This window comes from Ostrea edulis, chromosome 10, assembly GCF_947568905.1.
Source record: "Ostrea edulis chromosome 10, xbOstEdul1.1, whole genome shotgun sequence".
NCBI classification, from domain to species: Eukaryota; Metazoa; Mollusca; class Bivalvia; order Ostreida; family Ostreidae; genus Ostrea; species Ostrea edulis.
Window position 1 is genome coordinate 14,681,291 of NC_079173.1, and position 18,602 is coordinate 14,699,892.

Sequence of the window (18,602 nt, forward strand, 5' to 3'; positions counted from 1 at the left end):
ATAGTGCATTTTACCATACAAGCCGGGAAAGGAAAGATTCCATTGTACTGAAGTTTTTATTCACCTGGCATGAATATATATCCCACAAAAAACTGTCTACCGACCGACAGGTGCAAAGCCATATAGGGGGGGGGGGGGGGGGGGGGGGGGGGGGGCGGCGCATTATAAAAGGTACATTTTACTTCAAAACTTTTCAAAACAGTTCCTGTGAATTTGATATATAACTCTTGTCAGAACTCCACCTCAAAACTTTCATATACATTTTCTATGAAATCACTTTTGTGTTCATAAGCCAAAAGGTATGGAATCCATATTGCTTTTAATTTTGATTCTATATTGTTAATGATATATCCTATCAAAGATCATGTTGTTTTTATCAAATGAAATAATTTTCAATTTCTGATTGAGACAGGAAGTTGAACCTCAGATGGCCCGCTGCACATACTGTCTGTCACTGACCACTTAAAGCAATCATCAGAAAGTCTGCACCACATGTGCAATATTGCAAGCAAATCATCACAGGTTTCTTATCTAACACTGGACTCCCCCTCTCTAGTAATCATCACAGGTTTCTTATCTAACACTGGACTCCCCCTCTCTAGTAATCATCACAGGTTTCTTATCTAACACTGGACTCCCTCTCTCTAGTAAATCATCACAGGTTTCTTATCTAACACTGGACTCCCCCTCTCTAGTAATCATCACAGGTTTCTTATCTAACACTGGACTCCCCCTCTCTAGTAATCATCACAGGTTTCTTATCTAACACTGGACTCCCCCTCTCTAGTAATCATCACAGGTTTCTTATCTAACACTGGACTCCCCCTCTCTAGTAAATCATCACAGGTTTCTTATCTAACACTGGACTCCCCCTCTCTAGTAATCATCACAGGTTTCTTATCTAACACTGGTTTTCCCCTCTCTAGTAGTTAACTGTGAACAGAGAAGGAATTGGAATCAATACTGTTACAAGTTTCAATAGTTCTTCAAAAATTTGTAAAATTCATTTTTGAAGAAATTTTCAAAAACTTGAATCCTTGTTTACATTTTAAAAGAAACCCACCCACCCCCCCCCCCAAATAAAAATTATATACACTGTACATGTATAGGAAGTTTGCAAAACTAGTCAAAATTTGTTGACATTACTTTCTTGCCTGAAAATTCTTTAGCAATTCAAAATTTGGCAATTTTCGTTAAATAAATCTTTCACAAACAAATAAACACTTCTTAACATCCAATCTTTAAAACATACTGATTTCTCTTAATGTTGAATTGTGCATTTTACCATACAGGCAGAGAAAGGAATAATTCCATTCTTCTGAAGTTTTTATTCACCTGGCATGAATATATAGCCCACAAAAAAATGTCTACCAATCGACAGGTGCAAAGCAATATGCCCTTTTTGTTTGAAGGGGGACATTATAAAAGGTACATTTAATTTAAAATCTTTCTAAAACAGTTTTTGTGAATTTGATATTTAACTCGTGTCAGAACTTCATCTCAAAATGTTCATAGACATTTTCTATGAATCACTTTTGTGTTCATAAGCCAAAAGGTATGGAATCCATATTGCTTTTAATATTGATTTTACATTGTTTATAATATATCCTATCAAAACTTTATTTTCTTGTGTTGTTTTTATCAAATGAAATAATTTTCAATTTCAGGTTGAGGCAGGAGGTTAAACCTCAGATGGCCCGCTGCACGTATTGTCTGTCACTGACCGCTTAAAGCAATCATCAGAAAGTCTGCACCACATGTGCAATATTGCAAGCAAATCATCACAGGTTTCTTATCTAACACTGACCTCCCCCTCTCTAGTAAATCATCACAGCTTTCTTATCTAACACTGGACTCCCTCTCTCTAGTAAATCATCACAGGTTTCTTATCTAACACTGGACTCCCCCTCTCTAGTAAATCATCACAGGTTTCTTATCTAACACTGACCTCCCCCTCTCTAGTAATCATCACAGGTTTCTTATCTCACACTGGACTCCCCCTCTCTAGTAAATCATCACAGCTTTCTTATCTAACACTGGACTCCCTCTCTCTAGTAAATCATCACAGGTTTCTTATCTAACACTGGACTCCCCCTCTCTAGTAAATCATCACAGGTTTCTTATCTAACACTGGACTCCCCCTCTCTAGTAAATCATCACAGGTTTCTTATCTAACACTGGACTCCCCCTCTCTAGTAAATCATCACAGGTTTCTTATCTAACACTGGACTCCCCCTCTCTAGTAAATCATCACAGGTTTCTTATCTAACACTGACCTCCCCCTCTCTAGTAATCATCACAGGTTTCTTATCTAACACTGGACTCCCTCTCTCTAGTAAATCATCACAGGTTTCTTATCTAACACTGGACTCCCCCTCTCTAGTAAATCATCACAGGTTTCTTATCTAACACTGACCTCCCCCTCTCTAGTAATCATCACAGGTTTCTTATCTAACACTGGACTCCCCCTCTCTAGTAAATCATCACAGGTTTCTTATCTAACACTGGACTCCCCCTCTCTAGTAAATCATCACAGGTTTCTTATCTAACACTGGACTCCCCCTCTCTAGTAATCATCACAGGTTTCTTATCTAACACTGGACTCCCCCTCTCTACTAAATCATCACAGCTTCCTTATCTAACACTGGACTCCCCCTCTCTAGTAGTTGACTGTGAACAGAGAAGGAATTGGAATCAATACTGTTACAAGTTTCAATAGTTCTTCAAAAGTTTGTAAAATTCATTTTTTGAAGAAATTTTCAAAAACTTGAATCCTTGTTTATATTTTGAAAGAAATAACCTTTAAAAATATCAAGAATTATATAAAGGATGTTTTCAGAAGAAGTCAAGATTTGTTGACAATACTTTCTTGCCTGAAAATTCTTTAGCAATTATTAAAGATTTGGTTATTTTCATTAAATAAATCTTTCACAAACAAGAAAACACTTCTTAACATTCAATTTTTAAAACATACTGATTTCTCTTAATGTTGAATAGTGCATTTTACCATACAGGCCGAGAAAGGAAAGATTCCATTGTACTGAAGTTTTTATTCACCTGGCATGAATATATATCCCACAAAAAACTGTCTACCGACTGACAGGTGCAAAGTCATATGCCCCTCTTCTTTGAAGGGGGGCATTATAAAAGGTACATTTTATTTCAAAACTTTTCAAAACAGTTCCTGTGAATTTGATATATAACTCTTGTCAGAACTCCACCTCAAAACTTTCATATACATTTTCTATGAAATCACTTTTGTGTTCATAAGCCAAAAGGTATGGAATCCATATTGCTTTTAATTTTGATTCTATATTGTTAATGATATATCCTATCAAAGATCATGTTGTTTTTATCAAATGAAATAATTTTCAATTTCTGATTGAGACAGGAAGTTGAACCTCAGATGGCCCGCTACACGTACTGTCTGTCACTGACCACTTAAAGCAATCATCAGAAAGTCTGCACCACATGTGCAATATTGCAAGCAAATCATCACAGGTTTCTTATCTAACACTGGACTCCCCCTCTCTAGTAATCATCACAGGTTTCTTATCTAACACTGGACTCCCCCTCTCTAGTAATCATCACAGGTTTCTTATCTAACACTGGACTCCCCCTCTCTAGTAAATCATCACAGGTATCTTATCTAACACTGACCTCTCTAGTAAATCATCACAGGTTTCTTAACTAACACTGGACTCCCCCTCTCTAGTAATCATCACAGCTTTCTTATCTCACACTGGACTCCCCCTCTCTAGTAAATCATCACAGGTTTCTTATCTAACACTGGACTCCCCCTCTCTAGTAAATCATCACAGGTTTCTTATCTAACACTGACCTCCCCCTCTCTAGTAATCATCACAGGTTTCTTATCTAACACTGGACTCCCCCTCTCTAGTAAATCATCACAGGTATCTTATCTAACACTGACCTCTCTAGTAATCATCACAGGTTTCTTATCTAACACTGGACTCCCCCTCTCTAGTAAATCATCACAGGTTTCTTATCTAACACTGGACTCCCCCTCTCTAGTAAATCATCACAGGTTTCTTATCTAACACTGACCTCCCCCTCTCTAGTAATCATCACAGGTTTCTTATCTAACACTGGACTCCCCCTCTCTAGTAAATCATCACAGGTATCTTATCTAACACTGACCTCTCTAGTAATCATCACAGGTTTCTTATCTAACACTGGACTCCCTCTCTCTAGTAAATCATCACAGGTTTCTTATCTAACACTGGACTCCCCCTCTCTAGTAAATCATCACAGGTTTCTTATCTAACACTGGACTCCCTCTCTCTAGTAAATCATCACAGGTTTCTTATCTAACACTGGACTCCCCCTCTCTAGTAATCATCACAGGTTTCTTATCTAACACTGGACTCCCCCTCTCTAGTAAATCATCACAGGTATCTTATCTAACACTGACCTCTCTAGTAAATCATCACAGGTTTCTTAACTAACACTGGACTCCCCCTCTCTAGTAATCATCACAGGTTTCTTATCTAACACTGGCCTCCCCCTCTCTAGTAAATCATCACAGGTTTCTTATCTAACACTGGACTCCCCCTCTCTAGTAAATCATCACAGGTTTCTTATCTAACACTGGACTGCCTCTCTCTAGTAAATCATCACAGGTTTCTTATCTAACACTGACCTCCCCCTCTCTAGTAATCATCACAGGTTTCTTATCTAACACTGGACTCCCCCTCTCTAGTAAATCATCACAGGTATCTTATCTAACACTGACCTCTCTAGTAATCATCACAGGTTTCTTATCTAACACTGGACTCCCCCTCTCTAGTAAATCATCACAGGTTTCTTATCTAACACTGGACTCCCTCTCTCTAGTAAATCATCACAGGTTTCTTATCTAACACTGGACTCCCCCTCTCTAGTAATCATCACAGGTTTCTTATCTAACACTGGACTCCCCCTCTCTAGTAAATCATCACAGGTATCTTATCTAACACTGACCTCTCTAGTAAATCATCACAGGTTTCTTAACTAACACTGGACTCCCCCTCTCTAGTAATCATCACAGGTTTCTTATCTAACACTGGCCTCCCCCTCTCTAGTAAATCATCACAGGTTTCTTATCTAACACTGGACTCCCCCTCTCTAGTAAATCATCACAGGTTTCTTATCTAACACTGGACTGCCTCTCTCTAGTAAATCATCACAGGTTTCTTATCTAACACTGACCTCCCCCTCTCTAGTAATCATCACAGGTTTCTTATCTAACACTGGACTCCCCCTCTCTAGTAAATCATCACAGGTATCTTATCTAACACTGACCTCTCTAGTAATCATCACAGGTTTCTTATCTAACACTGGACTCCCCCTCTCTAGTAAATCATCACAGGTTTCTTATCTAACACTGGACTCCCCCTCTCTAGTAATCATCACAGGTTTCTTATCTAACACTGGCCTCCCCCTCTCTAGTAATCATCACAGATTTCTTATCTAACACTGGACTCCCCCTCTCTAGTAAATCATCACAGGTTTCTTATCTAACACTGACCTCCCCCTCTCTAGTAATCATCACAGGTTTCTTATCTAACACTGGACTCCCCCTCTCTAGTAAATCATCACAGGTATCTTATCTAACACTGACCTCTCTAGTAATCATCACAGGTTTCTTATCTAACACTGGACTCCCTCTCTCTAGTAAATCATCACAGGTTTCTTATCTAACACTGGACTCCCCCTCTCTAGTAATCATCACAGGTTTCTTATCTAACACTGGACTCCCCCTCTCTAGTAATCATCACAGGTTTCTTATCTAACACTGACCTCCCCCTCTCTAGTAATCATCACAGGTTTCTTATCTAACACTGGACTCCCCCTCTCTAGTAAATCATCACAGGTATCTTATCTAACACTGACCTCTCTAGTAAATCATCACAGGTTTCTTAACTAACACTGGACTCCCCCTCTCTAGTAAATCATCACAGGTTTCTTATCTAACACTGGACTCCCCCTCTCTAGTAAATCATCACAGCTTTCTTATCTAACACTGGACTCCCCCTCTCTAGTAAATCATCACAGGTTTCTTATCTAACACTGGACTCCCCCTCTCTAGTAAATCATCACAGGTTTCTTATCTAACACTGGACTCCCCCTCTCTAGTAAATCATCACAGGTTTCTTATCTAACACTGGACTCCCCCTCTCTAGTAAATCATCACAGGTATCTTATCTAACACTGACCTCTCTAGTAAATCATCACAGGTTTCTTATCTAACACTGGACTCCCCCTCTCTAGTAATCATCACAGGTTTCTTATCTAACACTGGACTCCCCCTCTCTAGTAAATCATCACAGCTTTCTTATCTAACACTGGACTCCCCCTCTCTAGTAATCATCACAGGTTTCTTATTTAACACTGGACTCCCCCTCTCTAGTAAATCATCACAGGTTTCTTATCTAACACTGGACTCCCCCTCTCTAGTAATCATCACAGGTTTCTTATCTAACACTGGCCTCCCCCTCTCTAGTAATCATCACAGGTTTCTTATCTAACACTGGACTCCCCCTCTCTAGTAAATCATCACAGGTATCTTATCTAACACTGGACTCCCCCTCTCTAGTAAATCATCACAGGTATCTTATCTAACACTGACCTCTCTAGTAATCATCACAGGTTTCTTATCTAACACTGGACTCCCCCTCTCTAGTAAATCATCACAGGTTTCTTATCTAACACTGGACTCCCCCTCTCTAGTAAATCATCACAGGTTTCTTATCTAACACTGGACTCCCCCTCTCTAGTAATCATCACAGCTTTCTTATCTAACACTGGACTCCCCCTCTCTAGTAAATCATCACAGCTTTCTTATCTAACACTGGACTCCCCCTCTCTAGTAATCATCACAGGTTTCTTATCTAACACTGGACTCCCCCTCTCTAGTAAATCATCACAGGTTTCTTATCTAACACTGGACTCCCCCTCTCTAGTAAATCATCACAGGTTTCTTATCTAACACTGGACTCCCCCTCTCTAGTAAATCATCACAGGTATCTTATCTAACACTGACCTCTCTAGTAAATCATCACAGGTTTCTTATCTAACACTGGACTCCCCCTCTCTAGTAAATCATCACAGGTTTCTTATCTAACACTGGACTCCCCCTCTCTAGTAATCATCACAGGTTTCTTATTTAACACTGGACTCCCCCTCTCTAGTAAATCATCACAGGTTTCTTATCTAACACTGGACTCCCCCTCTCTAGTAATCATCACAGGTTTCTTATCTAACAGTGGCCTCCCCCTCTCTAGTAATCATCACAGATTTCTTATCTAACACTGGACTCCCCCTCTCTAGTAAATCATCACAGGTTTCTTATCTAACACTGACCTCCCCCTCTCTAGTAATCATCACAGGTTTCTTATCTAACACTGGACTCCCCCTCTCTAGTAAATCATCACAGGTATCTTATCTAACACTGACCTCTCTAGTAATCATCACAGGTTTCTTATCTAACACTGGACTCCCTCTCTCTAGTAAATCATCACAGGTTTCTTATCTAACACTGGACTCCCCCTCTCTAGTAATCATCACAGGTTTCTTATCTAACACTGGACTCCCCCTCTCTAGTAAATCATCACAGGTTTCTTATCTAACACTGGATTCCTCCTCTCTAGTAAATCATCACAGGTTTCTTATCTAACACTGGACTCCCCCTCTCTAGTAATCATCACAGGTTTCTTATCTAACACTGGCTTTCCCCTCTCTAGTAGTTGACTGTGAACAGAGAAGGAATTGGAATCAATACTGTTACAAGTTTCAATAGTTCTTCAAAAATTTGTAAAATTCATTTTTGAAGAAATTTTCAAAAACTTGAATCCTTGTTTACATTTTAAAAGAAACACCCCCCCCCCAAAAAATTTTTTTTATATACACTGTACATGTATAGGAAGTTTGCAAAACTAGTCAAAATTTGTTGACAATACTTTCTTGCCTGAAAATTCTTTAGCAATTCAAAATTTGGCAATTTTCGTTAAATAAATCTTTCACAAACAAATAAACACTTCTTAACATCCAATCTTTAAAACATACTGATTTCTCTTAATGTTGAATTGTGCATTTTACCATACAGGCAGAGAAAGGAATAATTCCATTCTTCTGAAGTTTTTATTCACCTGGCATGAATATATAGCCCACAAAAAAATGTCACCAATCGACAGGTGCAAAGCAATATGCCCTTTTTGTTTGAAGGGGGACATTATAAAAGGTACATTTAATTTAAAATCTTTCTAAAACAGTTTTTGTGAATTTGATATTTAACTCGTGTCAGAACTTCATCTCAAAACGTTCATAGACATTTTCTATGAATCACTTTTGTGTTCATAAGCCAAAAGGTATGGAATCCATATTGCTTTTAATATTGATTTTACATTGTTTATAATATATCCTATCAAAATTTTATTTTCTCGTGTTGTTTTTATCAAATGAAATAATTTTCAATTTCAGGTTGAGGCAGGAGGTTAAACCTCAGATGGCCCGCTGCACGTATTGTCTGTCACTGACCGCTTAAAGCAATCATCAGAAAGTCTGCACCACATGTGCAATATTGCAAGCAAATCATCACAGGTTTCTTATCTAACACTGGACTCCCCCTCTCTAGTAAATCATCACAGGTTTCTTATCTAACTGGACTCCCCCTCTCTAGTAAATCATCACAGGTTTCTTATCTAACACTGGACTCCCCCTCTCTAGTAAATCATCACAGGTTTCTTATCTAACACTGGACTCCCCCTCTCTAGTAAATCATCACAGGTTTCTTATCTAACACTGGACTCCCCCTCTCTAGTAATCATCACAGGTTTCTTATCTAACACTGGACTCCCCCTCTCTAGTAAATCATCACAGGTTTCTTATCTAACACTGGACTCCCCCTCTCTAGTAAATCATCACAGGTTTCTTATCTAACACTGGACTCCCCCTCTCTAGTAATCATCACAGGTTTCTTAATTAACACTGGACTCCCCCTCTCTAGTAAATCATCACAGGTTTCTTATCTAACACTGGACTCCCCCTCTCTAGTAATCATCACAGGTTTCTTATCTAACACTGGACTCCCCCTCTCTAGTAAATCATCACAGGTTTCTTATCTAACACTGGACTCCCCCTCTCTAGTAAATCATCACAGGTTTCTTATCTAACACTGGACTCCCCCTCTCTAGTAATCATCACAGGTTTCTTATCTAACACTGGACTCCCCCTCTCTAGTAATCATCACAGGTTTCTTATCTAACACTGGACTCCCCCTCTCTAGTAAATCATCACAGGTTTCTTATCTAACACTGCCCTCCCCCTCTCTAGTAAATCATCACAGGTTTCTTATCTAACACTGGACTCCCCCTCTCTAGTAAATCATCACAGGTTTCTTATCTAACACTGGACTCCCCCTCTCTAGTAATCATCACAGGTTTCTTATCTAACACTGGACTCCCCCTCTCTAGTAAATCATCACAGCTTTCTTATCTAACACTGGACTCCCCCTCTCTAGTAATCATCACAGGTTTCTTATCTAACACTGGCCTCCCCCTCTCTAGTAAATGACTGTGAACAGAGGAATTGGAATCAATACTGTTACAAGTTTCAATAGTTCTTCAAAAATTTGTAAAATTCATTTTTGAAGAAATTTTCAAAAACTTGAATCCTTGTTTACATTTTGAAATAAATAAAAAAAAAAACTTTAAAAAAATCAAGTATTATATATATCGGAAGTTTCCAGAACACGTCAAGATTTGTTGACAATACTTTCTTGCCTGAAAATTCTTAAGCAATTAATAAAAATTTGGCCATTTTCAATAAAAAAATCTTTCAAAAAGTACAAGAAAACACTTTATAGCATGCAATCTTTAAAACATACTGATTTCTCTTAATGTTGAATAGTGCATTTTACCATACAAGCCGAGAAAGGAATGATTCCATTGTACTGAAGTTTTTTTTATTCACGCTTCGCGTCTCGTGTGATCTGATGATCCGCGCCTGTCAACTCAACGTGATCCGACTCTTCGGATCAAGTTACTGTAGTAATAATATATATTTATCAGAACTCCACCTCAAAACTTTCATAGACATTTTCTATGAAATCACTTTTGTGTTCATAAGCTAAAAGTTATGGAATCCATATTGCTTTTAATTTTGATTTTACATTGTTTATAATATATCCTATCAAAACTTTATTTCATCATGCTGTTTTTACCAAATGAAATAAATTTTTTTTCAGATTGAGACAGGAGGTTAAACCTCAGATGGCCCGCTGCACGTATTGTCTGTCACTGACCGCTTAAAGCAATCATCAGAAAGTCTGCACCACATGTGCAATATTGCAAGCAAATCATCACAGGTTTGTCTGTATTTGATTTTTCTTCTCTAGTAACTTCTCTAATAAAATGTAATGTGAATTGTTAAATGCCTAAGAAAATCCATATTTGTAGTAAATGTCTACAGTTCCTCAAACTTTACCTCAGTGTTTGAGATGTCCCCTTAAGTAATGTAGTAAATTTCTACAGTTCATCAAACTTTACCTCAGTGTTTGAGATACCCCCTGAAGTATCATAGTAAATTTCTACAATATTGTGGTACATGTAATTTTTTTCAGTTCCTCAAAATTTACCTCAGTGTTTGAGATTCCCCCTTAAGAATTGTTGCTAGTCGTCCATCTTCTATTACTCTGACACGCAGGAACTCCGCCATTGGTACTCCAAGATCTGTGATGGCTGGCAAGGTCATGACCTGCAATTTGAGATCATCCAGGGTGGAATCCACAGAGACCTGGATATCCCCAACATGTAGTGCATCTGTTTGATTGCCTGCAGTTACTTCCCCTGAGGAAGTGTTCCAAAGTCCTGTGTACAATCAATACATATTTCTTTTTAAGTGGTACATGTACACAATAATGAATGTGGATTGAGCAACAGGCCATGAATATCTCTCCATGAACAAATAGTAGTTAATAGGGGCGTTGTGATGAATGCCAGCATCGATTGGGTACCATCATACTAAATTAAATCAGATTGATGTGTCCTTCATCTAGACACAATGAGACAGACATATTCTCACACTTATCTATTGTATGTAGTAAGCATAAGGCTGGAAAATCCAAAAAGTAGAAATTCTATTGTATTATCAATAGGTTAAAAATGTTCAACTGTTACCACACATTTAATCACTCTGACCATTTTTGGCCCCACCTTGGTACATGTACCAAAAACTCTACCCCTGGAATCAAGAAATTTGAAATTTTAGTAAAGGACTATCTCGCTTTTATTTCTATATTGCTAATATGTATATCACAACTCTTAATCAACATTGATTTCCACTTGCTAATTCAAGTTCTCATGATTAGTCATCTACGAGTCATGTTTTGATACAAGTACCCGCATAAAATAAGAAATGTACAGTAATTCAAGCTATTACGTAATAATAGTACTTTGATGGCTTACTTTAATGGAGGAAGGCATAAATGTACTTTATTATGGAGAAAGGGCTTACTTTAATGAAGAAGGGTGTACATTAATAAAGAAGGGCGTACTTTGATGGAGAAGGGTATACTTTGATGGAGAAGGGTGTATTTCAAAGGAGAAGGGCATACATTACTGGAGAACAGCTTACTTTGAATCCCTGAGGACAGCCATGACAGGAACCCTGACTTACTGCTCTGCTGCGCTGATTCTAACAATGGATACAACCAGATCTCTGGACAAATAAACCCCTGAAAAATAAAAAATTACTATTAATCTCACTCACACAAATTAAATTCTCTACAAAAATAAAAAAAAATTACCATTTATTTCACACACACATAATTAAATTCACTATACAGAAATCATAATGGTTCCTAAACTCACCCAAGTCATCTGACTGAAGGTAAAATAATACACCAGAGAAATATGATATGGATGGATTGTGGAGGATTTGAACTATAATATCATGAAAATTGAAAAGTTTAAAATTTACCTTGCTTAGTTTAAAATTGTAGTTTTAGTAAAAAGTAAACTACAGATCAGCAGTCAGCATGTAAACCTACCGCCCTACCCAGCTTAAAAGGAATACACATGCATTGCTGATATTTATGTCAGCATTCAAGTTTTAAACATAAGTCAGCCATTATGACAATTCATTATTCCTCCTTAATGAAAAGTCAACCCAAATACTTTATGTAGAGCTATTAACTATGAAGGGAACAAGTGTTTACCATAGAAAAATACACATTGTACATAAGACAATGTTGTTCTTCTGAATAAAATTGTTCTCATATTTTCAAATAGAACTTTGGAAATAGAATTCCAATGGGGCATACATGCAAGAAGTGGTTTACCACTATATTCAAGTCCCAAAATATCAAGGTTATATCAAGGTTAAAGAAGAATATGAGATAAATAGAATTTAATGACTGAAGACACAAAACACCAGAATTACATTAAATTCATTTTTCCCCTTGGGGATTCATTTATCATTTGATTATGACTTCACAAATACAAACATTAAACTGTTAATATATATGTAATAAATTGAGATCGAAATTGAAAAAAACCAAGCAAAACAAAACAAAAAAACAAAAAAAATATTGTGTTTGTGAAACACTGATACCCCTGTATGACAGCAAAGTAATACTGGTACCCGAAGAAAGGTCTTGTCACGTGCAATACACATGAACTATGAAAGCCCTGTCACTAAGCATTCCATAGGCATGACTTAGGTTTATAAAAGTAGGTAAACTCTAAGGTCAAAGTCAGGAGGTCAAACATTTTGGTACCAAAGAAAATCTTGTCCCATGGAATACTTAAGTGAAATATGAAAGTCCTAGCACTAACCATTCAAAAATTTTAGCTCAAGTTACAGTTTTTCAGAAGTAGGTCAGACTTGCAGGTTAGGAGGTCAACCATTTTGGTACAATAAGAAAGGTATTCTCCTAACACATACACATGTGAAATGTGAAAGCCTTGGCACAAACTGTTCAAAAGATAGGCCCAAGGTGAAAGCTTTGCAATTATAGGTCAAACTCCAAGGTCAAGGTAACAAAGTCAAAACATTTTGGTACGAAAAGAAAGGTTTTGTCACCAGGAATAAACACAATCATAAAGACGGACAAACCAAAAACTATATGCCCCCTGAATCACTGATTATGGGGGCATAGAAAAGTCTGGAAAACTAAAACTGTGACATATGGACAGAAAAGACTGACAGAAATAGTGCAGACTAGTAGTCACCACCCCTCCACTGCTAAAGGACTAATAAATGGGCAAAACTCCTGCAGGAGAAATGGATCAAAATTGCAACAGAATCTAGAATGACCCACAAAAAGCTACACAAGTTGTAGCTTGGAATGTGACAGACAAATGACAGGCAAATAAAATATTTACAATTTCCATGAAATGCCTCAACAGTTAATATTTCCATGAAAATGCCTCAACATTTGATATTTCCATGAAAATACCTCAACATTTGCTATTTCCATGAAAATACCTCAATATTTGATATTTCCATGAAAATACCTCAACATTTGATATTTCCATTAAAATACCTCAACATTTGGTAAGAGTTCTACTGTTTACTGGGACTGAATGATATCGCCTACCTTTGGTGGTAACCTCCCTCTCTCCAGGATCAAAGAATCACCATCGTACACCCTACTATGGTCCAGGGTCACCTCAAGGTCAATGAGAACATCTGCTGCCTCACCACACCAGTTAGTTTTACGTAGGTGCCAGCCATTGTCTAAAAAAGAATAATATCGTTATCATAAACAAGTTTTTTTTTCTTTACAAGCAAAAATCTTTTGGAACGAGGAAAGGGTTATTTCCCGTCTATTAAAATCTTCAAAAACCAAACGTACTGTAAAAGGGGGACAACTATTCTATCACAAATCAAGTCCCAACAAAACACTGTAATTCTAGCCCCACCCTGGAAATAAAACCCTTACACCTGCGATCATAAAATTCGTGGACGAGGCTTTCCTGTTCTACATCACTATGCATTTAGTTTTTCTTACAGATGTGCAATTTTAGAGATGATTTTTGAATATTGGTCAAAGTCCCTACCTCTGGGATCAATTTGGTATCAGGGTGGGACCGATTTGGTCAGTGATTTAATGTGTTAATAATTAAACATATCTAACTTCTTGGTAACTACCAGTTCAATTCTTTTCAAATTTAGTATGAGGCATCTTTTGGACAAGGGGGATATAAATTGTAGATTTCAAGGCTTCTGCACCCCTGGGACCTTAGGGTCAAGGTAAAAACTGCCAAAATTTGACTCATATTAAAAAATCTTCTCTACAATTGCATATCTGTAAGAAAAACTAAATGCATAGTGATGTATTCCCCCGTGCTTCATACCAAATCTAAAAAGAATTGGAATGGAAGTTATCAAGAAGCTGAAATGCTCAAGTTAACATATTCAATCACTGACCATTTTTGGCCCCAACCTTGTCCCAAAGATGCTTCATACCAGTTTGAAGAGGATTGGAATGGTAGTTATCAAGAAGAAGTTAAAAATTTTCAGTTGTTAATGCAAAGACGGACAACGACAGACGCAGACCATATTGCAATAGGTCACCTGAAAACTTTAGTCTACAAAGCTATGTTTAAAGTATATTGTAAAATTGATTGAACAGGGGTTGTGGTGGTGGGGGTGGGGGGGGGGAGAGAACCAGCATAAATACATCCTAACACACTAACCTTGAACTCCTAGTCGGTTTAACACACAGGTTAGACAACTCCCCACAGTCTGATTTCTATCCACTAACATTTCCACCGTGTCAGGGATTCCTTCCTCCGCCCCATCAGTTGTAATGTTGATAGTTATCTATAAATAAATCATAACAATAGTTGTACTTTGTATCTCAAACATCAATATCTCCAAAACCATGGAGATGTTGAAGTGAGTTAGAAGTCCCAGCTACATTTTCTTTAATAAGTATTTTAAACTCAATAACCCTCCGATATCGCAAAGTTGTTTTTTTTCTTGGCACCATCGAGAATTCAAGGTAATGAGGTTTAACTGCATATTGATAAACTAGAGAGAAAAAAATTTTCATGTAAAAAAATATTTAAAAATAAAGACAAAGTACAAAACTGACCGGTAACACAGACAATGTAGATGCAAAGAAAAACAGTTCAATTGAAAATCATTCATTAATCAGGTAACGATGTTAAACACTTATCAAATAATTGTTGTTGTGTACATTAAAATGATGAGATGCAGAAACAACTCACCTGGTTAGACTTCGGGGCTTGTCCTGGTTCTAAGACAAGTTTGGAATCTTTGCCGATTCTAGCTTCTGACAAGGTTATCTCGTCACATACTATAACAGAATATTTGGTGATAATGGCACAGACACATTAAGAATGAATAGCAGATTCCTACCACCATCTTCAGATGTATGATTTGTTCTCAGGTCTTTACAGACATACATTTTCTTAAAACCAATGTCATGGATACAAACATCTGATAGAAAATTACATACATGTAGGTATTACAATTTGATGGTTGTTTTTGGTATTGGTACATTTTACGTGAATTTATCCTACAATATGCATGTACACTCTGAATGTTCAAATTTGCAAGCTAAATATCAGTAACATTTAAAGTATACTGTAAAAGTTTTGAAATTCTACATATGAATGATTATGTGATGCAAAGTTTATTGTGTATAATAAATATTGAAAGTTTACATGGAGATCTAAGGCCCATTGTGTGGTCTTCTAATCGCAACCTGCCACCCTCACGGATCTCCGTTAATCGGAATTTCGACACTGCTAAGGTTTTCAAGAGGGACACGGACTGCAAACGAACAGATATAGGTAATATGTAATAGATGTACAAATAGAAACAAAATATGAGGGATACATAGATCTTAATTACCAAGACGAGAAGCTGTAGATGTTTCATATTATCAATCATACATAAACATGCTATAAGCATCATGCTTTAATCACAGTTTGAATTATAGAGAAGTAACTATAAATAAACCCCTACATCTGTTGGGAGAGCCTGAAACTGCATGGTTTGCCTCTGCCCATTGATTTCCTACAAAAAGAAGCTTTGTTTGAGCACAAACTTTTAATACACAAGCAAGTTGCAATGTTATTCTAAATGATGGAACACATGTTACTGTTCCTATGCCTTTTTAAGTCATCTGAGTCGCACATTAGGTCATCTGAGTCACACATTAGGTCATCTGAGTTGCACATTAGGTCATCTGAGTCACACATTAGGTCATCTGAGTCGCACATTAGGTCATCTGAGTCGCACATTAGGTCATCCGAGTTGCACGTCATCTGAGTCACAAATTAGGTCATCTGAGTCACATGGGTGAACTATTGCTATTGGTCTCCATCTGTTGCCACATGTAGTCTGTTAACAATTCAACATCCCTAACTTCTTCATAACTACCGTTCCAATTCTTTTCAAATTTGGTATGAAGCATCTATGGGACAAGGGAGACATGAATTTTAAAATTTCAGGACCTCTGCACCCCCAGGGCTTTAGTGATGGGGTAAAAACTCCCAAAAATTGATAATTTTTTTTTAAAAATTCCTCTCTACAAATGCACAACTGGAAGAAAAACTAAATGCATAGTCATGTACAGCTAGAAGGACTCTACCAAAACTGTAAATTTCATGATCCGCAGGATAGAAATTCTACCTCCAGGATGGAGCCATACTTGGAATAATTTATGTGTAAAACACTTAACATCTTCTTTAGTGCTATTGACACTAAATAGTAGAGTGTAAAAGTGACCATCCGATATCCACTGACCTGACATCGATTTTCAATGGTAACTGTAAATTTGACGTTGACCGGTATGTTCGATGCATGGTTACTTCTGGAAAACACAAGATAACAAACATTAAGAGAACACTTACCTCTGTCAAAGCTCCTTAAATCTAAAATAGCAGTTCCTGAATGTGTGTCACATACCATCCACCCCCCTAAGTCCTAGATCCACACACATGTACCAGATTTCTCCCCACAATTCAAATGGATTACATATGATTTTTGGAGGGGAAAGCAAACAAAATGAGCAATATCATCACTAGTTTTGCACTAGAATAATTAAGGGATGAGCATAATTGATCTATTCACGATATCATAGTCAAATGAAAACATTGTGCCAAAATAGACAAATCTATTTTATCTTCTAACAAGAAGTCCATAGGTCATATCACCCACCTGAGTCACCTTGGCCCATATCTGAAGACTTTCCATATATATTTACATGTAAAACATTAGAATCTATTGTGGCCTGAACCTACCCCTGGAGGCCATGATTTTTACAAACTTGAATCTGCTTTATGTCAGAAAGCTTTCATGTAAATGTCAACTTCTTTGGCCCAATGGTTCTTGAGGAGATTTTTATTTAAAGATTTTCCCTATATATTTCTATGCAAAACTTTGATTTCCTATTGTGGCCCCAACCTACCCCGGAAAGGGGGGGGGCTGATTTTAACAAACTTGAATCTGCTCCATGTTAGGAAGCTTTCATGTATATGTCAGATTTTCTGGCATATTGGTTCTTGAGAAGAAGATTTTTAAAGATTTTCCCTATATATTTCAACGAAAAACTTTGATCCCCTATTGTGGCCCCAACCTACCCTCAGGGGCCATGATTTGAACAAACTTGTATCTGCACTTTGTCAAGAAGCTTTCATGAAAATCTCTGCTCTTCTGGCTCATTGGTTCTTGAGAAGAAGATTTTTAAAAGATTTTCCCTATATATTTCTATGTAAAACTTCAATCCCCTATTATGGCACCAACCTAGCCCCGGGGGCCATGATTTGAATTAACTTGAATCTGCACTTTGTCAGGAAGCTGTCATGTAAATCTCAGCTCTTCTGGATCATTGGTTCTTGAGAAGATTTTTAAAGATTTTCCCTATATATTTCTGTGTAAAATTTGATCCCCTATTGTGGCCCAACCTACCCTCAGGGGCCATGATTTGAACAAACACTTGAATCTGCACTATGTCAGCAGGCTTTCATGTAAATCTTAGCTCTTCTGGCTCAGTGGTTCTTAAGAATTTTAAAGATTTTCCCTGTATAATTGTATGTAAAACTTTGATCCCCTATTGTGGCCCCATCCTAACCCCGGAGCCATGATTTGAACAAACTTGGATTTGTACTATGTCAGGAATCTTTCATGTAAATGTCAGCTCCTCTGGCTCAGTGGTTCTTGAGAAGATTTTTAAATGACACTACCCTAATTTTGCATTTTTGTGATTATCTCCCCTTTGAATGGGACATGGCCCTTCATTTGAACAAACCTGAAAGCCCTTTACCCAAGAATTCCTTGTGCCAAGTTTGGTTGAATTTGACCCAGTGATTCTGGAGAAGAAGATGAAAACGTGAAAAGTTTACAACGACGCCGACACCGACGATGACAGACAACGGACAAATTTTGATCAGAAAAGCTCACTTGAGCCTTTGGCTCTGGGGAGCTAAACAGCAATGACAGTCTTCTAGTTCTACAATCACCTGGATATTTTGGTGTCAAAAAAATCATTTCCTTCTTATACAGTTGTGTACATGAACAAAAGTTGGTAAACAGTAATATAAACATGCAAGTGTCATAAAATA

General features: G+C 37.4%; 1 protein-coding gene across 1 annotated transcript in view; it reads right to left on the bottom strand.

Moving 5' to 3' along the window:
• Positions 1-18,602, bottom strand: part of LOC125666395 (ubiquitin carboxyl-terminal hydrolase 40-like) — a 48,053-nt gene that overhangs the window by 7,889 nt on the left and 21,562 nt on the right. The window contains exons 19-26 of the mRNA XM_056152062.1: positions 16,786-16,852; positions 16,003-16,053; positions 15,699-15,807; positions 15,240-15,328; positions 14,703-14,829; positions 13,601-13,740; positions 11,635-11,734; positions 10,637-10,868 (exon numbers count right to left, since the gene is read on the bottom strand). Of these exons, the coding sequence (XP_056008037.1) occupies positions 10,637-10,868; positions 11,635-11,734; positions 13,601-13,740; positions 14,703-14,829; positions 15,240-15,328; positions 15,699-15,807; positions 16,003-16,053; positions 16,786-16,852 (915 nt within the window). The remainder of the gene's footprint in view (positions 1-10,636; positions 10,869-11,634; positions 11,735-13,600; positions 13,741-14,702; positions 14,830-15,239; positions 15,329-15,698; positions 15,808-16,002; positions 16,054-16,785; positions 16,853-18,602) is intronic.